Source organism: Petromyzon marinus, chromosome 35, assembly GCF_048934315.1.
Source record: "Petromyzon marinus isolate PM22_M1 ecotype Great Lakes invasive population chromosome 35, UKy_Petmar_22M1.pri1.0, whole genome shotgun sequence".
Classification (NCBI taxonomy): Eukaryota; Metazoa; Chordata; class Hyperoartia; order Petromyzontiformes; family Petromyzontidae; genus Petromyzon; species Petromyzon marinus.
Window position 1 is genome coordinate 9,105,189 of NC_133701.1, and position 21,577 is coordinate 9,126,765.

General features: G+C 48.6%; 1 protein-coding gene across 3 annotated transcripts in view; it reads left to right on the forward strand.

The window, feature by feature from the left end:
• The window catches only part of LOC116948936 (multiple PDZ domain protein-like), a 169,847-nt gene that overhangs the window by 98,833 nt on the left and 49,437 nt on the right, over positions 1 to 21,577 (forward strand). For all 3 annotated transcript variants that reach the window (XM_032966232.2, XM_032966236.2, XM_032966235.2), the window contains one exon: positions 17,958 to 18,160. In XM_032966232.2, coding sequence (XP_032822123.2) covers positions 17,958 to 18,160 — 203 coding nt within the window. The remainder of the gene's footprint in view (positions 1 to 17,957; positions 18,161 to 21,577) is intronic.

The following is a 21,577-nucleotide window of genomic DNA, read 5'->3' on the forward strand; positions in this document are numbered from 1 at the left end:
ATTACGCCTAGGCCTTTGCAAACTATGACAAGGCATTTGACTCATTGGAGATTGATTCGGCCGTACAAGCTCTCACAAACTAAGATCCTAATCGAATAAATATTTAGAACAGATAAAAAAAAAACGATTAAAAAAAATGTCCCGACTTGAAGAAAGTTACAAATTGCATATGGGAAGCGAATTGGGAGATAAAGACAAACTCTCGCTCAAGTTATTCACGGCAACGTATGAAGACGTCTTCCAGAAAATTGGATTGTAGAAACAAAGAAAGGCATAAGCAAGTAGAGATTTATATTCTTGGTTCTTTTGGTAAAGTCACGTAGAAGGGAAACAATAAAATGATAAAAATATAAAACAATAAAATTCTCACGACGTTTCGACTGCAACACAAGTAATCATCATCAGGTGTGAAAACCACTTTTTTCAAAAATTTTCTTGCTGTGGTTTTCACACATTGCTTGTGTTCCAGTCGGAACGTCGTGAGAATTTTAATGTTTAATATTTTTATTATTTTATTGTTTCCCTTCTACGTGACTTTACCGAAGAACCAAGAATATGAATCCCTGCAGTCACGAAAGCTTTAAATCAAAAGTAGAGATTTATTAAAATATAAATCCCAGATTTGCTGATGACAGTCATTTTGTCAACTGGTGGAAATGAGCTGCAGGAAGAATGATGAAACGAGTTTAATTGTGTTCCTTTAGTGAAAGGATGTATTCTCCTGGTAATTGGTCTTGGGGCAATTCAACATGTTTGCCAACATTATTGTCACTGCGATTGATTTGCTACCGTTTTGCATTGCGATTGTTATTCTGTGCAGGCAATGTTGTGGAAATATTTTTTTTTGCCACGCCCCATGTCTCGTTCACTTAGAGCCCAGGGTGCCTCAGTGGTAAAATCCATACCTAACAGAAACAAGGGCGTTGGTTCGATTCCTCACTCGGGCACCTCTCTGCGTGGGATTTGTACATTCTCCCCCTCTTCTGCATTCTCCAATATCCTCCAATATCTAAACAAAATAAATGTACAGTGTGACTGGTATTGGGCCAAACATCCCAATGCTGAAAAATAACCCCCAAATTTACTCAATTGTGATTAGACACACCAGCAACATCGCCCCCTAGTGTGAAAACTCGACAGGACCCTCCTGGAAAAGAGCATTGAGACTCCGTGAGCTTGTCCTCGGTAAACAAGTCTGATAATAATAATAGGACTACATATAGTTATACATTTAAACATGTACATGTGTAGGGGTACCTCGTTGGCGAGATGTTAACTACCTCGCCTGGTATGCAGGAGGTCGTGCATTCGATGCTGACCCTGACACCTGTTGTATATTTGAAATTTGAATGTTCTACCCGTGGTCTCGTGGACTTTTTCTCCGGGTCGTCCGGTTTTTCCCTCCACATTTATCAATGTGCGTTCAGAGTATTTGTCTGCTTATACATGTCCACGTGATGACAAGCCACTTCATTGGGCTATTATTTTTGGCCATGTCGCTTCTGAAAAAATCTGCATATTCTTGGTTCTTTCAGTAAAGTCACGTGGATAGAAAATAAAAATGAATAAAATTGAACAACAAAAAATATATAAATAAGAAATAATGAAAGCAAAAAACCCACGACGTTTCGATCGCAACGCAAGCGGTCTTCATCAGGCGGAGAGAAAAGAGGGGGCAAGCCTCCAAATAGAACTGCTTCTCAGGGTTTTCAAAGTGAGTGGGGCTGGGGGCGAGAGTTGCGAGACGGAGAGCTGTGCGGCGTGAACAGCATGGGCGGGGCAGCCAGTCAGCCAGTGCCAATGTAGGAGTAGACAATGGGCGGAGGAAGGTGGTAGAGATAGGGGGAGAGAGGTTTGTAGAGAATGGGGGGGGGAAATCAAAATAGTTAATAGTTTTTAGTTTTGAAGAGTATAGAGGCACAAACTCTCAACCTCGAGGATAATTATTGACCGTACTTTACCATGCTGGCGAGTGCACGTATGGTGAAGGCAAGGGAGCATAGCCGTGGGAGCATTGTACGCCGCAACAATGGATTTTGCTGCCCACCCCTTAGCCCCAGAGTCTATAACACCTTTTATGCATGCTGGTTGCCCATCCAAGCACTACACAGGCTCAGCCCATGCTTGGATTTCGAGATCTCATGGGATCGCGTGCATTCCAGGTGATTTGGTCAACAGACATTGTTCTGTAGATTTCACATGGAGGGTAATGCTCTATATATGTCTGTATAGACCAGTTGTCCAAATAGTCAACATAGATCTATCTATATATAGCGTATATATACTGTAGGTCTATATATATAGAAAGCCGATAGATAGTTCATGATGTATCTAGTTGGTGGTAACCAGTCATTGCTGCTGTTATAAATTTCCACGTGATAAGCCATTTCGTTGGGATACCATTTGTGGCCAGATCGCTTCTGAAAAATAGCTTCATAGCTCCGTTGGCCTTACCGGGTAAAATAAAAAAAATTGTTAAGTTTATTGCGAGACAAAGCATTTTCAGTAAAAGAAAATATGGCGAAATGTGTTTGTTAGATTTATGAAAAGAGATGTGTATATATCAGTTTGTGTGGTAGTGTTGCAGTGTGCGCGCTGCCCTACGAACACAGCGTCCTGAGTTCAATTCCCGCTCCCGGCCAACACCAGTGACGATTATCTGAACCGGTCCTGGGCATCCCCTAGATCGACTCGGCCTCAAATGAGTACCTGGTGCAGTGTGTAAGCATCGTCACTGGGGTTACAAAGGAAGCCGGGCGTGGTGCTTGCCACCCACCCCCTCGTGTGCTATTCCGGCCTTTACAGGTGCTTGCTAACAGCATCTGCCCCAACAGTCTGCTAAGGCTATACGGGGGTCTTTGTTTTTGTGTGTAGATATAACGCCTGTCTAAATAGGGAACACTGATTGACTTCAACTACAGCTGTAGAAGTCTCCCATACAAAGAGCATAATGAATCTTAATTAGTCATTCCGTCTGGTTAAAGCTCTTTAAATTATACTAAGATACCAGAAAAAAAGCAAAGCATTTCATTGTGGCTGATCTGATTAAGTCTTCTAATTAATCAGCACACGTATGGCCAGTGAAGAGGGAACGTTTATTATGTTTTGCTAAATTTGTTTTCCCAACGTAGCCACTCAACGCTTGCTCTGTGCCCTCGTGACTATCGCCGTGTATCATCGGGGCCTTCTGTTTATCTCTGCTTGTGAGGGAAATTACCGCGCATTCAAAGATCTCCTCGTGTTCTTCGATAGAGAATGGGGAGGTTTAACACCCCCTCCCCCCACGTATTTTAGCCAGGTTCAGCAAGGTCAATAGAATCGCTCGGTGATCAATGTTATTCTCTGCCCTGGCTTAATATGCTAGGAGCCCGGACGTCGGCAAACGTGTATGTGTATCATCATCGGCCATGTTCAATCCACTGCTGGACGAAGGCCCCGCCAAGCCACCACCGCTCACGCTGCGATGTAATAATCCACCTCGCACCTGCGCATGATACTGATTTGCATATATTATCTCTGTCGCCTGGTATGCAGGAGGTCGTGCGTTCGATCCCGGCCCTGACGATGCCTGGTTATATATTTAGAGTTCACGAGTTCTCTCGCCCTGTGGTCATTTGGGTTTTTCTCCAGGCCCCTCTGGTTTTACCCTTCACACTTAGAAGCATGCGTTTTGATTACTTTAATCAATGCATTTGTATGTAATGTGCCAATATTGCCTTCAATAAAGTAGCCATCGGTGCACATTGCAGCAGAATAAGAACGCCATAGGGACGTACATTTATTTTTAGCTGCTACATATTTGGCTGCTACTCTAAATTCCCACATATGACATAAGCCACTTCGATAAGCTATCGTGTGTTGCCAGGTCGCCTCTGATAAACAGCCAATAGTTCTATCAGCTATTCCTGGTAAATAAAATAGTACAAACCAAATTTAACATTAAAATGGAAATGTGGACGTCCCGGCATGAGACCTGTTCACCCTGCAGCCCACGTTCACTGTCGTTTTCCCCTCTTTGGAAACGTCGTGGTGTAGGAACCCTTCTGAATAGTGCCGGTCGGCACACGCTTGGTGTTCTGAGAAGTGCCGGTGGGGCCCCTTAGGGACTTTTCTCCCACTGCTTTAATCAAATGGGCGCCGCGGTGGTGAGATGTTGACTATCTCGCCTGGTATACAGGAGGTTGTGGGTTCGATGCCAACCCTGACGCCTGTATATGTGGAGTTTGCATGTTCTCCCTGTGGTCGTGTGGATTTTTTTCTGTGGGTCTTGCAGTTTTTCCCTCCACATTTATAAACGTGCATTTCGAGTATTTTGCTGCTTGTAAATTTCCACGTGATAAGCAACTTCGTTGGGCTATCCTCTTTAGCCCGGTCGCTACTGAAAAAATATCTGTTTTAGCTCAGTGGGCCTTTCCTGGTAAGAAAAGTTATAGTTAAATATAATATCGTATTCTAGATGGGTTGCCACCATCGTTGGACTATTCGGGTCCGGAACATTTCGATATGAATCCTGAGATGCCTGAATAATGGATGATCTTGGCACATCGTTGGCTATTTGCTTCTTCACGCAACATGTATTCTCCCAACCAGCGGGTTGTTTCTCTCCCCAAACCTTTCCCACTCCCCTCCCCTCTTTTCCTTTTTGTGGAGCACTGCACATAGACAAATATTGAATGTCCATTTGCATTTAACAGCGATTAGAAAATTAGCAAATGGTGAATGCATTTTCTGGGAAGCATTACTACGTAGCCTAATAAGGCGCATTGTCCAGATATAGTGGTCTATAGTGCAATTACATAGATTGCGATGATTCTGAGTTGCGTTTCTACGCAATAATGTGTCGTTTGTGGCGAATGCAGTGGCCTCGAGTGGCAGTGGAGAATGTAGAGACCTCCTCGTGGCAGTGCAGGTGACGTGTAAACAGATTGTAAATTCAAGGTATACAATTTGTAGGAAATAAAATATTCGTTGACATTTGTTTCAGTGCGTTTAAAATGAGCATGCGAATCTGTGCTACGAAGTAAAGGCCATTGCCTGAAATGTCACCGATTATATATTCCTGTTCATTTAAGACCACGGTGTTGTTGACAAGAGCGGTGGATCGACGCTTCGTTTCACCACTAATTATCGGCCGCTGCCAATGCCACCTTGATTCCAGTCGGCCTTGTCATTGAGGACCCATATATTATAACGGTAGCAATTCGCCTCCCACGCGATTCAAGTCGAGAATCAAATCGAGTTTTTAATTTATTATGTTTACTTTTTTGTTTGCGACGTCTCGTTTGTGCCCCGTCCCCTCCGTACCTACGGCGTCTCGTTCCTGCTCGTCTCACCCGACCCGTCGTCTTCGTTGCCATCGGCCAAAAGATAAAAAAAAAAACTGTTTAGCATACCCGCAAATAAATAAATAAAGATATCCCTCTAATTGTTTCACGCACGATTGCATGCATGCATCATGAGAACGTTGTCATGATTGATGTGCGGCATGGTCTAGATAGCTATATATATAACCACGTCTTATATAAGCACCCATTGTCTCCCCGGTGAGAAATAAATAACAAGTCACATTGCGACTGTGGCGATGCAAGCCCACACTGTGTGCAATATCGTAAACCCACAGAGACACGTCGAGATGCATAGCGACACACAGGCACGTAATGACGCGTAAAGTCACGTAGAGACACGTAGAGATACATAGAGATACGCTAATTACAAGCAACGGCAGTGCAATTGTGGCCATTTAACCCACACTGTGGACAGTATAGTAAACCCACAGAAACACGTCGAGATACACAGCGACACGCAGACACGTGATGACACGTCGAGTCACATAGAGGCAGAGACACGTAGAGATGCATAGAGATCTGTCATTGACAAGCCAAGCAGTGCTTTTGTGGCCATTCAACCCACACCGTAAACCACTGCGGTCTGCGCTCTTTCAATGGATGAGGATCAGCAGAACGACACACACTTTCTGCTGAAGCCCTCTCACCGTGGCAAGCATCAGACCTCGTCGTTTGCATTGAGCTCCTGAACACGTTTCCACACGCAAAAATCAAATGTAAGCACAGTTCTGGTAGCAATAAGGCAAGGGGAAACTTCTGATATACGCACATATCGCCTTGCATTCAGGTATCCAGCCTTCACTGTATTGTTAACATGGAGGTGCCTGCTCTCTATATAATAGGCATGTATACGTACTGTGTGTGTATACCTATACATACTGTGTGTATATATAGCCAAGGGTGGGGAGCGGTAGTGTAGCGCTTAGCATGCTGCGCTACGAACCCAATGAGTTCAATTCCCACTCACGGCCACCAACACCGGTGGCGATCATCTGAATCGGTCCTGGGCCTTCCCTAGGTCGATTCAGCCTCAAATGAGTACCTGGTGCGATGTGTGAACATCCCCGCCTGAGAGACAAAGGCGGTCGGCCATAGTGTTGGCCACCCACCCCCCTCGTGCGCCGTGCCGGCCTTCATAGGTGCTCGCTAACAGCACTTGCCCCAACAGTCTATTAAGGCTATTCGGGGTGTCTTTGTCTTTGTTATATAGCCAAGGACTGGAATGTGTCTGAGATGACGTCGTCCACCAAAAATATGGAGCATTAAAATCGGGTTACGGTGCAGATGCTGTGTGGATCGTCACATCACAGAATTGTGAGAAGTGATGGCATCTTGGGGGGGAAGGCCTTAGTCCTCGCAGTGGATATGAGCATGGCTGATGATGATCATGATGATTTGTAATGTACACACACGTATATCCGCGTGTGTGTACATAAATAAACACGCGACAAACACGACCGAAAAGTAATTTGAGTGTACATTTTCCAGCGTGGTTGCAATGTAGGAGGAGAATTATAAAACTATTGCCGTATGGCGACCGGATCATTGGGACCAGATGCTCACCGCTGTGTCCGCTCAATAAACAAAAGCCAGCTGGCAGAAATTGGTTTTCAACGAAACCGCTCTGCAGAATGTCCCTCTTGACAAAAACACAAACTTGACGTTGCACCGCACCGCAACTTAGCGGTTGATTGCCAATTATTAGTTTCTGTTAGCCGCGTCTGTTTCCTGTCCAGCTCGTTGGTTGCTGCTGGTGGTGGTGATGGTGATCTGTACGCGGAGTAGATGAATGAAATTAAGCTAAAAACGTCAGCGGAGCAGTTGGCGCCTTGAGCTATGGAAACCGACGGACCCGAGTTTGATTCCCGGCCACGGCTAACAATAGCGGCGAGCGACAGCTAGACCGGTCCCGAACGCTCCCCTTCACCAACCCGCTCTAACCAGCGCGGTGAATTATAGTAAAAAAAAACGCATGACCTAAAGGTGTACGGTGGCGTTCACCCAGCAGTGGATTGATAACGGGTTTTACATTCCACCGAAAATAATCCAAGAAGAAATTAACGCGTCTCTGACGGTGGACTTTACGTAAGAAGCACCGGAATTGCTCCCACGTCAACCCAAACTGTTGCTAGGCAACATCCACCACTGGCGCACCACCTCTCCCTGGAAACGGGGCACCGTCGCCATAGCGACTGGAATGTGATCCACGTTATGGCAGGACAGAGGGGCCGCTTATTCTTTGTTTGGGGGAGCGGGCGGGTTGGGGGGGGGGGTTAAGTAAGGTTTGGAGGCGTGGGCGGGTGCACGAGGGATGGAGGAGAGAAGACACAATAGAGGAGGGGGGACCACTTGGCAACGGACGTGCGAGAGCGCGCGTCACATGGAGAAACACCCGCAGGTGTCGGCAGCAAGCGGTATCAAAACAACACGAGCACACGCGCGCACACACACACACAAAGACAGGTCCCCCCCGTATAGCCTTCACGGACTTATGGGGAAAGCGCTGTTAGCGAGCACCTATGAAGGCCAAGCACGGCACACGAGGGGGTGGTGGGTGGCCAGCACCACTCCCGACCACTTTCGTCTCCCCAGTGGTGATGTTTAAAGGCAAAGATCCCCCGTATAGGCTGAACAGACTTTTGGGGCAATTGCTGTTAGCGAGTACTGATGCAGGCCAGAACGATACACGAGAGGGTCAGTAGTCAACACCACACCCTGCCTCCTTTGTCTCCCCAGTGGCGATGTTTACACACCGCACCAGGTACATATTTGTGGCTGAGTCGACCTAGGGGAGGCCCAGGACCGCTTCAGATAATGGTCACGGGTTCCCAGCGCAGCGCACTAACCACGACACTACCGCATACGTGCACACGCACACACCTGGTCATGGATCTAATCGCCGCTAGTGCACAGTGCCCTGTTTAGGTCATGGTGCCATCACAAGTTAACTGGGTGGCAAGTCCAGATGTTGTTTTGCCCACTCAACAAGAACAAATAGATATACAATTATACATTTTATATATATGCACGTCTTAGCACCTCCGATTTAGCACGGTTGGCTACGTACGGTGTGAAAGAAGTTCAACGTACATACGTAAAGAAAATATTAATAAAACACTAATAACAACTTACAATCCTTTGTTAATCCTCTGCTATATGAAGGCTTCCTCACACTTTGCTGCCCATGGGGCTTGTTTGACCATACTTCACCATGCTGGTCATTGTAGGGTTCGTTAAGGGGGGTCCAGGACCGGTTCAGATGTCATCCATCACCGATTTAGCCACGACAGGGAATCGAACTCTCGTTTCTGGGTTTTTCTTGCTTTGTGCCAACCACTGGCGCCACCACTCAGTCTCACAATTGCGTTTAAATCAATCATCTAAATGTTCAAGCTTGTGTCAAATCCACTGCTGGATAGGAAGGCTTCCCCACACACTGTAAGTTATGCGGTTTATTTGACCATATTTCAACCTGCTGGTCAGTGCGGGTTTGTTAAAGGAGGGGTCCAGGGGCAGTTAAGATATCGTTCCACGCATATTGGCAGAACAACGGTCGTTGGATTCATGAGCACAGTTAGCTAAGCGCTGCGCCACTACTCCTCACTCCAGGCCACCGACACTATCGTCACCAGACACCAGCCACCTGACACTCACCAAATACTCACCAGTGACCTGACATTCAGCTGACATTGATCATGCACAAATTCGCCACTTGCCAGAAACTCACCATACACCAGATACACACTGCTCACCAGCCCCCTCACCTGACCCAAGACACCTCACACCACTCGCACTTATATTTAATGATTTATTTCTTTAAAAATGTTTTTAGCCAATGCAATGATGAGTTGAGTTTATTATTATACAACTGGGGAAGAAACCGGAGAAACCCGAAGAAAACACAAACATGCCGGGTGCATTGCTCCATCCCCGTACAGATGGAAACAGATTGCGATTAGTCCACTCACTTTTCCGCCTTCTGGCGAGCCAGGGTATCGCACTCCGATGCCCGCTGTAAGCGAGTTTCACAACATCTGTGTACAATCCACCAACCTTCCCTGCTGCCTCCACAGTCTGTATGTGTGTACAGTGAGGGAAAAAAAGTATTTGATACCCTGCTGAGTTTGTACGTTTGCCCACTGACAAAGAAATGATCAGTCTATAATTTTATTGGTAGGTTTATTTGAACAGTGAGAAAAACGCATGTCAAAAATGTTATAAATTGATTTGAATTGAATCGTGCTGCATTGCAGGCGTACATCAGAATCAGTATTTATACTGGAGGAATACGATGAGCTATAAAGCTCTGTTTCACAAATGTCCAGTCTGTCTGTACGGGCCAGAAGGTTACAACCACCCCGGCTATTCGAAGACTTTTGGACAAACACACCCACCAGAAATTTGGACACACACACACACACTCACCAGACACTCGCCACTCACCCGTTTATTTCCGTAAACAGGTAGCTGCCCACGAGTAGGGTGTACTGGGGAGTATTTGTGCAGAGTGCAATACCGCAGTAAGTCCAGCACACGGCACGCAACTCGCTGCGATGAGTGGGACATTGCCAAGAGTTTTTTTTTGTACCTAGGCGAGAGATCACATGGCAAACGTCACTCGTCGTTGGGATTGTCGGTTCACGTTTCATTCCGGTCAGAGTGAGCCCTTACTGGGCCCGGCAAAGAGAAACATTATTTTGGCAAACACTGTGACTGACAGATGGATGGATGACTTACTGTGGAGTGGTTCACATTAAGACGACAAAGTCACCACATTGTCATGAACACTGCCTTACAACAGACGAGCGTATAGTCGGCTTGCGTTACAGACAATGACAATTTTTCATAGGAGAGAGAGGACAAAGAGATTGACTCACTCTGTCATGAGAAATCACAATCATGATGATGATTAACGTATTAAAAAGGCTAAAGCTAGTGGTGTCACACCACTGCCAACAGACGGGCCTCCGGTAAAGAAAACTCTAGAGAGCCCCTCTAGAGGATGTTTGGCCTACTCTTCCATGCTGGCCAGACAGCTTGGAAGAGGTGGGAGTACCCACGCTTTATTCCAGTATATACACGTGCATTGACGAATAGCCTATATCAATTATTCATATATCACCGCTTTGCCACAGTATCTTTATGAATGTTGGTGATAATTCTGCCTGTAACCTGCTTATTCAAAGTTGTCTCTTTGTTTGTTAACGATATTAAAACCATTATATAAATTGCGGCTCATCGGAGAATTGAGTATCAACACACAATCGTCGCGTTACGTGATGCGCAACACATTTAAACAGCCATTTGCGTATTTTAAATTCAATTGTGGTCGTCGGTACACACAACGGGAAAAAATATACGCTCGTGAGCTCTATACATAAAAAAAATAATTGTAAAAGAAACGTTCACTAAGGTCAAACCGCTTACCGGCGTTACATGGGGATGACGGGGCGTGGAGCGGGAACGACGGGGCGTGGTGCGGGATGACAGGGCGTGGTGCGGGATGGTGTGGTACGGGATGACAGGGCGTGGTGCAGGATGACAGGATGTGGTACGGGATGACAGGGTGTGGTGCGGGATGACAGGGTGTGGTGCGGGATGGTGTGGTACGGGATGACAGGGTGTGGTGCGGGATGACGGGGCGTGGTGCGGGATGACGGGGCGTGGTGCGGGATGACAGGATGTGGTGCGGGATGACAGGATGTGGTGCGGGATGACAGGATGTGGTGCGGGATGACAGGATGTGGTGCGGGATGACAGGGCGTGGTGCGGGATGACAGGATGTGGTGCGGGATGACAGGATGTGGTGCGGGATAACAGGATGTGGTGCGGGATGACAGGGCGTGGTGCGGGATGACAGGGCGTGGTGCGGGATGACAGGATGTGGTGCGGGATGACAGGATGTGGTGCGGGATGACAGGATGTGGTGCGGGATGACAGGATGTGGTGCGGGATGACAGGGCGTGGTGCGGGATGACAGGGCGTGGTGCGGGATGACGGGGCGTGGTGCGGGATGACAGGATGTGGTGCGGGATGACAGGATGTGGTGCGGGATGACAGGATGTGGTGCGGGATGACAGGATGTGGTGCGGGATGACAGGGCGTGGTGCGGGATGACAGGATGTGGTGCGGGATGACAGGATGTGGTGCGGGATAACAGGATGTGGTGCGGGATGACAGGGCGTGGTGCGGGATGACAGGGCGTGGTGCGGGATGACGGTGTGGTGCGGGATGACAGGGTGTGGTGCGGGATGACAGGGCGTGGTGCGGGATGACGGTGTGGTGCGGGATGACAGGGTGTGGTGCGGGATGACAGGGCGTGGTGCGGGATGACAGGGCGTGGTGCGGGATGACAGGGCGTGGTGCGGGATGACAGGGCATGGTGCGGGATGACGGGGCGTGGTGCGGGATGACAGGATGTGGTGCGGGATGACAGGGCGTGGTGCGGGATGACAGGATGTGGTGCGGGATGACAGGATGTGGTGCGGGATAACAGGATGTGGTGCGGGATGACAGGGCGTGGTGCGGGATGACAGGGCGTGGTGCGGGATGACAGGATGTGGTGCGGGATGACAGGATGTGGTGCGGGATGACAGGATGTGGTGCGGGATGACAGGATGTGGTGCGGGATGACAGGGCGTGGTGCGGGATGACAGGGCGTGGTGCGGGATGACGGGGCGTGGTGCGGGATGACAGGATGTGGTGCGGGATGACAGGATGTGGTGCGGGATGACAGGATGTGGTGCGGGATGACAGGATGTGGTGCGGGATGACAGGGCGTGGTGCGGGATGACAGGATGTGGTGCGGGATGACAGGATGTGGTGCGGGATAACAGGATGTGGTGCGGGATGACAGGGCGTGGTGCGGGATGACAGGGCGTGGTGCGGGATGACGGTGTGGTGCGGGATGACAGGGTGTGGTGCGGGATGACAGGGCGTGGTGCGGGATGACGGTGTGGTGCGGGATGACAGGGTGTGGTGCGGGATGACAGGGCGTGGTGCGGGATGACAGGGCGTGGTGCGGGATGACAGGGCGTGGTGCGGGATGACAGGGCATGGTGCGGGATGACGGGGCGTGGTGCGGGATGACAGGATGTGGTGCGGGATGACGAGGCGTGGTGCAGGATGACGGGGCGTGGTGCGGGATGGCGTGGTGCGGGATGACAGGGCGTGGTGCGGGATGACGGGGCGTGGTGCGGGATGACAGGGCGTGGTGCGGGACCACGGGGCGTGGTGCGGGAACGACGGGGCGGAGAGTCGATTAGGAACTTCGGGGGGCACTGGGCGGGAGACCTCTCATCCTTAAACAGGAGTCGCGTGTGTTTTTAATAAAAACATCCAATTATTTTTTCCTCTTCCCAAATGTTATGCCCGTTGCGCTGTCGCCACGCCAGGGAGATGAGCGAAACACCCTCTCCGTGGCTCTCTCGCAGAGCAGCGCAATCAGTTGTGTTCGAGAACGGCCCAAATGAAGCGAATATCGCAGAGCTACCGCGGAGATCCCTTCAAGCGACCTTGGCGGGGGGGTGGGGGCGGGGCGCACAGCAGTTTCACACTTACGCTGCCACACGAAGTAATGATCTTTTTTTTTGTTTATTCTTAGAGCTGGAATTTCGCCAAATTGAGTGCAGAATAAAATTGAATGTGGTGGGTTGTCTTGCGTTGTCGTCATTGGTGAACGTCCTGAGACAATTAGCTCGCTGCACTTGAGAACCCGGTTTAATCACAGGTATCGAACCCAGGTCCTCCGCAGTCCTGGGTCACCCTCTCTGACCTCTGTGCCACCCGGCCACCTCATTTGCACGTAAAGCCAAGGGCGTTCGGATGTTTTCCCTAAGCCACGATTACCTAATTGGCAATCGCGACACGGGGTGCAGCCAAAGTATTCAAGTTTTATTACAACTACAACCTCAAGTGAAATGTGAAATGCAGATGGAAAGGAGGGGGGGATGGCTTGTGAATTCAGTTCCCGTTGTCTTGCAGTTTCTTTGTGGTATCATCAAAACATGTTGTTGTTTTGCTTTCAAGTGTATATTTTAAAAGGCTCCGATAGATTTTTTTTCATGAATTATTCATTCGGTTTGCGCGTGTGGATTTGTATAATCACTTTCTAGGGGTAACAGGTGAGACGCACGATCTCTGACATACTCTACAAAGACCCACCGTGTAGCCTGAGAATACTGTTTGGGCAAGTATTATTATAACGAGCCGCCACCGCGTACAAGGGGGTTGGGGGCGGGGGGGAATTTTTTTCTGCACTCTCTGAAATGATTCTTGGCCTTGATAGAAGATTTTCCGCGGCGGCATCAAATTCTATTTGGATGAATGTTCCCGACGGGCTTTTATCAGCTGCTTAAAAAAAACAACAACAACCCATATATAGTATAATAATTAATTTGTCAAAAACGCAAGTTGAATATTGATGCAAGGGAATCGGCCGTTGAGAGTGTGGGGCCATGTAATTGCCGAGCGGAATAGCCCCGTTTGCCGCTCGCTTCTGAGGTTTGCAGTTCGAACGCGACGCTACCGCCCCGTTTTAATACTTAATACTGCTGGCCATGCTGTCCTCCCCGGACTGTACGTAGCCAACCGTGCGAAGCGGAAGTGCGGGGGAAGGACAACAAACCAAACACAAAGAGCACTTCTTAAATACATGAGTTTTCAATTCAGATGTTAAATGTGCATAGCTCCAGTGGCTTCCTAATATCAGAAGGAAGGAAAAACAGAAAACGGGTCTGATTTACCAACATGGTACCGAAGGTTTAAATTCTCAATGAACACGTTCCGGGTCTCTGATAGACAGGAGTAGGCACGCGACTAATTTCCCAGCATAGTACCCGAGGTTTCACCAAAAACATCCACGCAACGTCCAATCCGCGACGAACGTCAAATGTCCTCCCCGTGACTTTATTTTATCGAAGAGGAAGCTACGTGTGCTCCTGCGTCATGGCCCGAGTTTGGCAAATTTTAAAATTGACCTGCAAAGTAGCTATAATTGAGTAAAACCGCATAGCAACATCGCCCCATACTGGCAGACTATACCCATCTGTGACACACAGCGCCTCTGTGATAACCTTTCCTTTGAATAACGAATGGCGCACATATCAAATGTGTTCAGCGGCATTGGATTGGAAGGCTTTAGATACGTTTATTATTTAACGTTTCATGTAGGCAACGTGACATCTCGGCTTTACATCTCGGCTTTACATCTTTGATTGGATATCCCTTCCCCCCCCCCCCCCCCGGCTGCACCCCCCACTCCGCCCCTGCCGACAAGGGCTGCAAACACCCAGCAAAGTGCTTATTAACAACCGCTGTTTTGCAATAGTGCTGCTTCCAACAAAAGATTCCCCTTTGCAGGCATTAAGAATGGATGACTTAGCATCACAGCCGATTGTTGATGGCGTATTGAATGTGAATGAGAGCGACGGCTTTCACTGCACTTTCTCAGCCAGGGGTCTCGTGCCCTTTACGTTGCCAGTCCGCGAAAGGAATCGTACGCTCATTTAATTTTCTTGTTGTCTTTATCGAGGTTTTTGTTGTTATTGTTGTTGTAGTATTTGTTTTCCCAGCTCGGTAGTCACCTTAACACGTGGGAGGCATTCGAGACCAAAATCCGTAATAGAGGGTTTCTGGGTGAGATCGCGTTTAACCCGCCACCACCCAACGTAACTCCGCCCCTCCATCTGGTCTTCGCACCTGATTGGCTCGCAAGTGACGACATCACATTTATCCCTCTGTTTAAGACCGAAGCAGGAGGATTTCTCCACAACTCTGGCTGTCGCCTGATGAGGCTGGTGTTGCTGTTCTAGTGCCGTCCTAGTAACGACTTGGCGTGTTTTGTTTACGTGACAAACCTTAATAATTGGCTGTGTTGGGTGCTGGCAGGTTTAACGACACCTTTATTTACGTGATCTAACCCAAAACAAACAAACAAAAAACCTCTTATGAACCTTACAATCGCGTTCAAACCTAGTTTGACAGGTCCCTTGCGATTGAGATGCGCGATCAATACTGTGTATGAAAACAATAACTGAAGAAGTGTGGTTCCATGATGTCCAACTTAGATGTTGGACACTTTAACGATGCAGGTAATCATTAGTATGATTGTGAAGTGGCTTTTTTCCTGGGCATAGTATGTAATGTGTTCATCTTTCTCGATAATGTTATTTTGTTATTTTCTTTAAACCTATCTACGTGACTTTCCCGAAAGACCCAAGAAAAATGGAGACATTTCTCTTTAAATCCCATGGTCCCGGACGTACGCGGGTGAACTGACTGTTTGCAGTCACGCTGGGATGTTGGTATGCGTGTATGTTGAACTTCTTTCGCACCGTCCGTAGCCAACTGTGCTAATCGGAGGTGCGGGGGCAAGGGCAACATACTAAACACACAAAATCAGAGAGACCTGACAAAAGCAGAGATTTCTGCCGGTAAAACCTCTAACTTGACATGATAGATCTAGAGGTAATACCTCTGATCTCGCACGAGATATCCAGAGGTAAAAATCTCTGGTCTGACTAGAAATCTAGAGGTAAAGCCTCTGACCTGACAAAAACAGAGATCTAGAGTTTTATTCGCGTGCAAAATGCCACCGGTGGCAAAGACGCCGACCTAGAGTTTGTGGCCACGATCCGTCGCTTGTTCCGAACGTTCGCGGTTTTTTAACCCGGCATGCCGCCCCGGTTATTACCGCGCTGCTTGTGGATTAACCGCAAAAGACACGCAGTCTGCTTCGCAGTGGGCATTAAAGGTCGCCTTTGACGCCGTTTGAAACTGAGTGGGCCATTGTTGTATCGGCGTCGTGGTCCAAATTTGCTCAACTTCGATACGTACCAGAAAAAATGTACTCACTTGGGATTACTGAACTGTTCCGGTCATCCAGAACAGACCGTATAATGACGCAGTTTCCTGTCGTGGCGCTACACTCCTCCGCTACTCCTGATGCGGTTTTCTGTGCTTGACCACCTGAATGTGAAATTGTCGTTGTTGCTGTGCATCTGACATCAGACGTACAAAAGAATAAAGAACGGTACACACGAATAACATTGTCCGCCACCTTCTGCGGGCTGTGTCTGTGAAACCTTGCCGCATTCCTTGGCGATAGCCTTGTGCGCACGCAATAATAATGTCGCAAATACCAATGTGCCCTACTTCTGTTATTATTGTGAACAGAACGACACAGGGGCCCACTTTGCCGGGACATTTACCTGACTATAGGCTGCTGTTTTGCGACTCCCTTTTGTAGAGCTCTGCTTTTTATATGAATACTACATCGGTGCCGGCCGAAATCAGTCCCCAGCTGTGTTGTTATTTGCCGTCTTGAGTGTTGTCATCGTGTGTGTTGTCATCGCGTGTTTGTGTGTGTTCTTTGTGCATGTGTTTGCACATGTTATTGCGTGGAGCGGTAGTGCAGAAGTTAATGTGGCTGCGCTACGAACCCGGCGACCCGAGTTCGATTCCCGTTCACGGCCAACACCGGTGGCGATTATCTTAACACCCTTGGCTTTTCTTGTCCTGGGCCTTTCCTAGGTTAACTCAGCCTTAAATGAGTATCTGGGGAGACAAGGCCAGTCGGGCGCGGTGTTGGCAACCCACCCTCTCGTGTGACGTGCCGGCCTTCATAGGTGCTCGCTAACAGCACTTGCCCCAAAAGTCGGTCAATGCTATACGGGAAATCTTTATTTGCACCTGACCCTGGCCACACCACCCGCTCGTTTGTGTTTCATGAGCAAGCACTGACATCGCACAGGGGCGGCAAAATGCAGCAACGACCATTACAGTCTCCAGTGCTGAAGAGAGTGGCATAGGGGCACACTCTTCTCTTTGTGTGCAGTCAGGCGAGCTACGCAAGCATCACAACCACCCGCCTGGGTTATTCTGGTTTTCCTGTGGCGCCCGTGTATAGATTCAGACTTAAACGGGTACAGCATAATCGCTGGCCGAGATAGGCCTTTGCTAACAGTACCTGTCCCTGCCGTGCTAGTGTAGCCTTTTCATTGTGTGCACACATGAATTAATGAACGCAACGCACCGTGATCCCTGCGACCCCGAGTTCGGTTCCTGGCCATGACTGACATCAGTGGAGAATTATGTCCGAAACAGTCCTGGGCATCCCCTAGGTCGACTCAGCCTTAAATGAGTACCTCATGCCGAGTTTAAACATGAGCACTGGAGAGACAAAAACAAAGGTTGGCCAGGTGGCGGTTTCGGCCACACCACCCATCATGCGCCGTGCCGGCCTTCATAGGTCATCGCTAACAGCACTTTGCCCGACAGTCTCCACGCACTATACGTATACCTCGCCCCCCTCTGATTAGCACGGTTGGCTACGTACGGTGCGGAAGAAGTTCAACGTAAATACATACAGGCGCTCGCTCCCAGCAAATTTGCTCTTACACAGGCGGGCCTACCTCGGGCTTCGTGTGTGCGTGGCGCACGTGTCAATGTCCCCGCTCGGGGAGGCCAGATGACGGTGCTGGTCACTCACCCCCTCGCGTCCTGCGCCGGCCTTCGCAGTGTCTCGCGTTAACGGCACTTGCCCCAAACGTCTGCTAAGCCTCTACGGGGGGGGGGACGGGGTGGACTCACCTTTGACCTTTGTCTCCACAGACAAGCTGCGGCAGCGCTACGGCCACCTGCCGGGCGAGCTGCTGTCCCTGGAGCTGGAGAAGGGCCGCGGCGGCGGGGGCCTGGGCCTCAGCCTCGCGGGCAACAAGGATCGCTCGCGCATGAGCGTCTTCGTCGTGGGCGTCCACCCGGACGGCGCGGCGGCCCACGACGGACAGATCCAGATCGGGGACGAGCTGCTGGAGGTGCGATCCGTGTCGCGCCGTGCCGTCTGTCCGCCGCTCGCCGAGGCGCGTCGGCTTCCCCACGTTTGCCGAACGGACGTGCGTTGCGATGTCACGCTCGTTGCGCGTGGACGGCGCTTGCCGCGAAGGAACTGCGATACCTCGCCGGTCGCCATGTTGAGCGCGTTTGGATTCGCTTCCGCGGCCGTCTGGAACGTTCTTCCATCCGATATTCGGAAGCCCGCTAGAGTATGTGCACTTTTAAATGTAGATGGAGAACTTATTCATTTAGAACTGCTTTTTGTGTTTAGTTTGTTGTCTTTCCATCGCACCTCAGATTAGTACGGTTGGCTTGTGTTACGGTACGAAAGAAGTTCAACATATACATGCCGAACTCCCCCCAACCCCCCACATATCGCAAATAATGTTAGTGCTGTACATTTATAAACCCAGGACGATTGTATAAGTGCACATGTACAGTGAGGGAAAAAAACGTATTTGATCCCCTGCTGATTTTGTACGTTTGCCCACTGACAAAGAAATGAGCAGTCTATAATTTTAATGGTAGGTTTATTTGAACAGTGAGAGACAGAATAACAACAACAAAAATCCAGAAAAACGCATGTCAAAAATGTTATCAATTGATTTGCATTTTAATGAGGGAAGTAAGTATTTGGTCCCCTCTCAATCAGAAAGATTTCTGGCTCCCAGGTGTCTTTTATACAGGTAACGAGCTGAGATTAGGAGCACACTCTTAAAGGGAGTGCTCCTAATCTCAGCTTGTTACCTGTATAAAAGACACTTGTCCACAGAAGCAATCAATCAGTCAGATTCCAAACTCTCCACCATGGCCAAGACCAAAGAGCTCTCCAAGAATGTCAGGGACAAGATTATAAACCTACACAAGGCTGGAATGGGCTACAAGACCATTGCCAAGCAGCTTGGTGAGAAGGTGACAACAGTTGGTGCGATTATTCGCAAATGAAAGAAACACAAAAGAACTGTCAATCTCCATCGGCCTGGGGCTCCATGCAAGATCTCACCTCGTGGAGTTGCAATGATCATGAGAACGGTGAGGAATCAGCCCAGAACTACACGGGAGGATCTTGTCAATGATCTCAAGGCAGCTGGGACCATAGTCACCAAGACAACAATTGGTAACACACTACGCCGTGAAGGACTGAAATCCTGCAGCACCCGCAAGGTCCCCCTGCTCAAGAAAGCACATACACATGCCCGTCTGAAGTTTGCCAATGAACATCAGAATGATTCAGAGGACAACTGGGTGAAAGTGTTGTGGTCAGATGAGACCAAAATGGAGCTCTTTAGCATCAACTGAACTCGCCGTGTTTGGAGGAGGAGGAATGCTGCCTTATGACCCCAAGAACACCATCCCCACCTTCAAACATGGAGGTGGAAACATTATGCTTTGGGGGTGTTTTTCTGCTAAGGGGACAGGACAACTTCACCGCATCAAAGGGACGATGGACGGGGCCATGTACCGTCAAATCTTGGGTGAGAACCTCCTTCCCTCAGCCAGGGCATTGAAAATGGGTCGTGGATGGGTATTCCAGCATGACAATGACCCAAAACACACGGCCAAGTCAACAAAGGAGTGTCTCAAGAAGAAGCACATTTAGGTCCTGGAGTGGCCTAGCCAGTCTCCAGACCTTAATCTCATAGAAAATCTGTTGAGGGAGCTGAAGGTTCGAGTTGCCAAACGTCAGCCTCGAAACTTTAATGACTTGGAGAAGATCTGCAAAGAGGAGTGGGACAAAATCCCTCCTGAGATGTGTGCAAACCTGGTGGCCAACTACAAAAAACGTCTGTGATTGCCAACAAGGGTTTTTCCACCAAGTACTAAGTCATGTTTTGCAGAGGGGTCAAATACTTATTTCCCTCATTAAAATGCAAATCAATTTATAACATTTTTGACATGCGTTTTTCTGGATTTTTTTGTTGTTATTCTGTCTCTCACTGTTCAAATAAACCTACCATTGAAATTATAGACTGATCATTTCTTTGTCAGTGGGCAAACGTACAAAATCAGCAGGGGATCAAATACTTTTTTCCCTCACTGTATGTAGGCCAATTAGTGATTGAATTGAGCACACTTCTCTTGTTAGTGTTCTCCACCAGTCTACGTGGAGTTCCTCCAAGCACTTTCGTTTCTTATGTATGTTATGTGTCTTTTCGGACTGTACGTAGCCAACCATGCGAGTCGGAGGTGCGGGGGAAGGACAACAAACTAACCACAAAGAGCAGTTCTAAATGAATAAGTTCTCCATATACATTTAAAAGTGCATAGATCCAGTGGGCTTCCCAATATCTGAAGGAATGACAAAATAAAACGGGTCTAATTTCCCAACATAGTACCCGAGGTTTAAATTCTCACTGAACACATTCCGGGTCTCTGGCAGACAGGAGTAGGCACGTTACTCGTAGCCAGAGCCAGGGTTGTGGCTTCTTCAGGCCCGGAACACGATCTGCCTCTCCTGTGTAGAGCGCACGATGCTTGCTCGCTCCTCTGCTCCGGTGTCGTCTGCTAGAGGAGCCGTGCCCAGCCGATGATCACTCAAGTACCGTTGCTGGAAGAACACTCGTTGATCTGACGAAGTTTATTTCATGGACACGACCAGAATGAATGAACGTAGTGAGAGTGTATACAGGATGTAATTAAACGCTGGTAGTACCATCCGCAAAAATGGTCTAGAAGTCCAATAGAGCTTTTTTTGCGCGACAATATTAATCGGTTGAACGCAACCATTTTGACTCAAATATTTCGAAGAAATTAAAAATACCTCGGCGAGGTATTCGGGGTTACACTTTGCAACATTGACAGAAATAAATAATTTGAGCTCTTTTCTCATATATACGTACGCTTTCTTCAAACCAGTCGCACTAAACCGGATTATTTTTCAAATCAGCGAGGCTTTCCCAGATTAGCGGGGGAACTCACTGCGGAATGCATTTGACAAAATCGGCCAGATTTCTCCCGATCTAATCAGACCTCCGAAAATAGGCGCAGTTGAGCCTGGATAATGCTTGGATGGGTGACCACGTGCACGACAGGTAGTCGCAGGCTATGTGGTGGGCAGAAGACTGTAGACCAGCATATCCCTACATTGTTGCGCTGTACTTCTGTTCTCCCACCTCTACAGTACTGCCGGAATTCACCAATCCACACTGAGCAGCCCGGTGAGGTTTGGTCATACAAACCACGCCCCCTCCCATGACCCATGTAGCATTACGAGGCCCTCATACGGCATCGTGTTGACTGCATAGCCCGTACATTTACACGGAAGAACAGCAGGGGAGCGCAGCGAGCAGGAGAGTATGGAGAGTAGGTTTTACCGTTTCTGGCAATAAGACAGGCGTTAACATGTTAAAACACCAAACAGAAGCCTTTTTGCAAGGTATCATGTCTGCATTAACCAC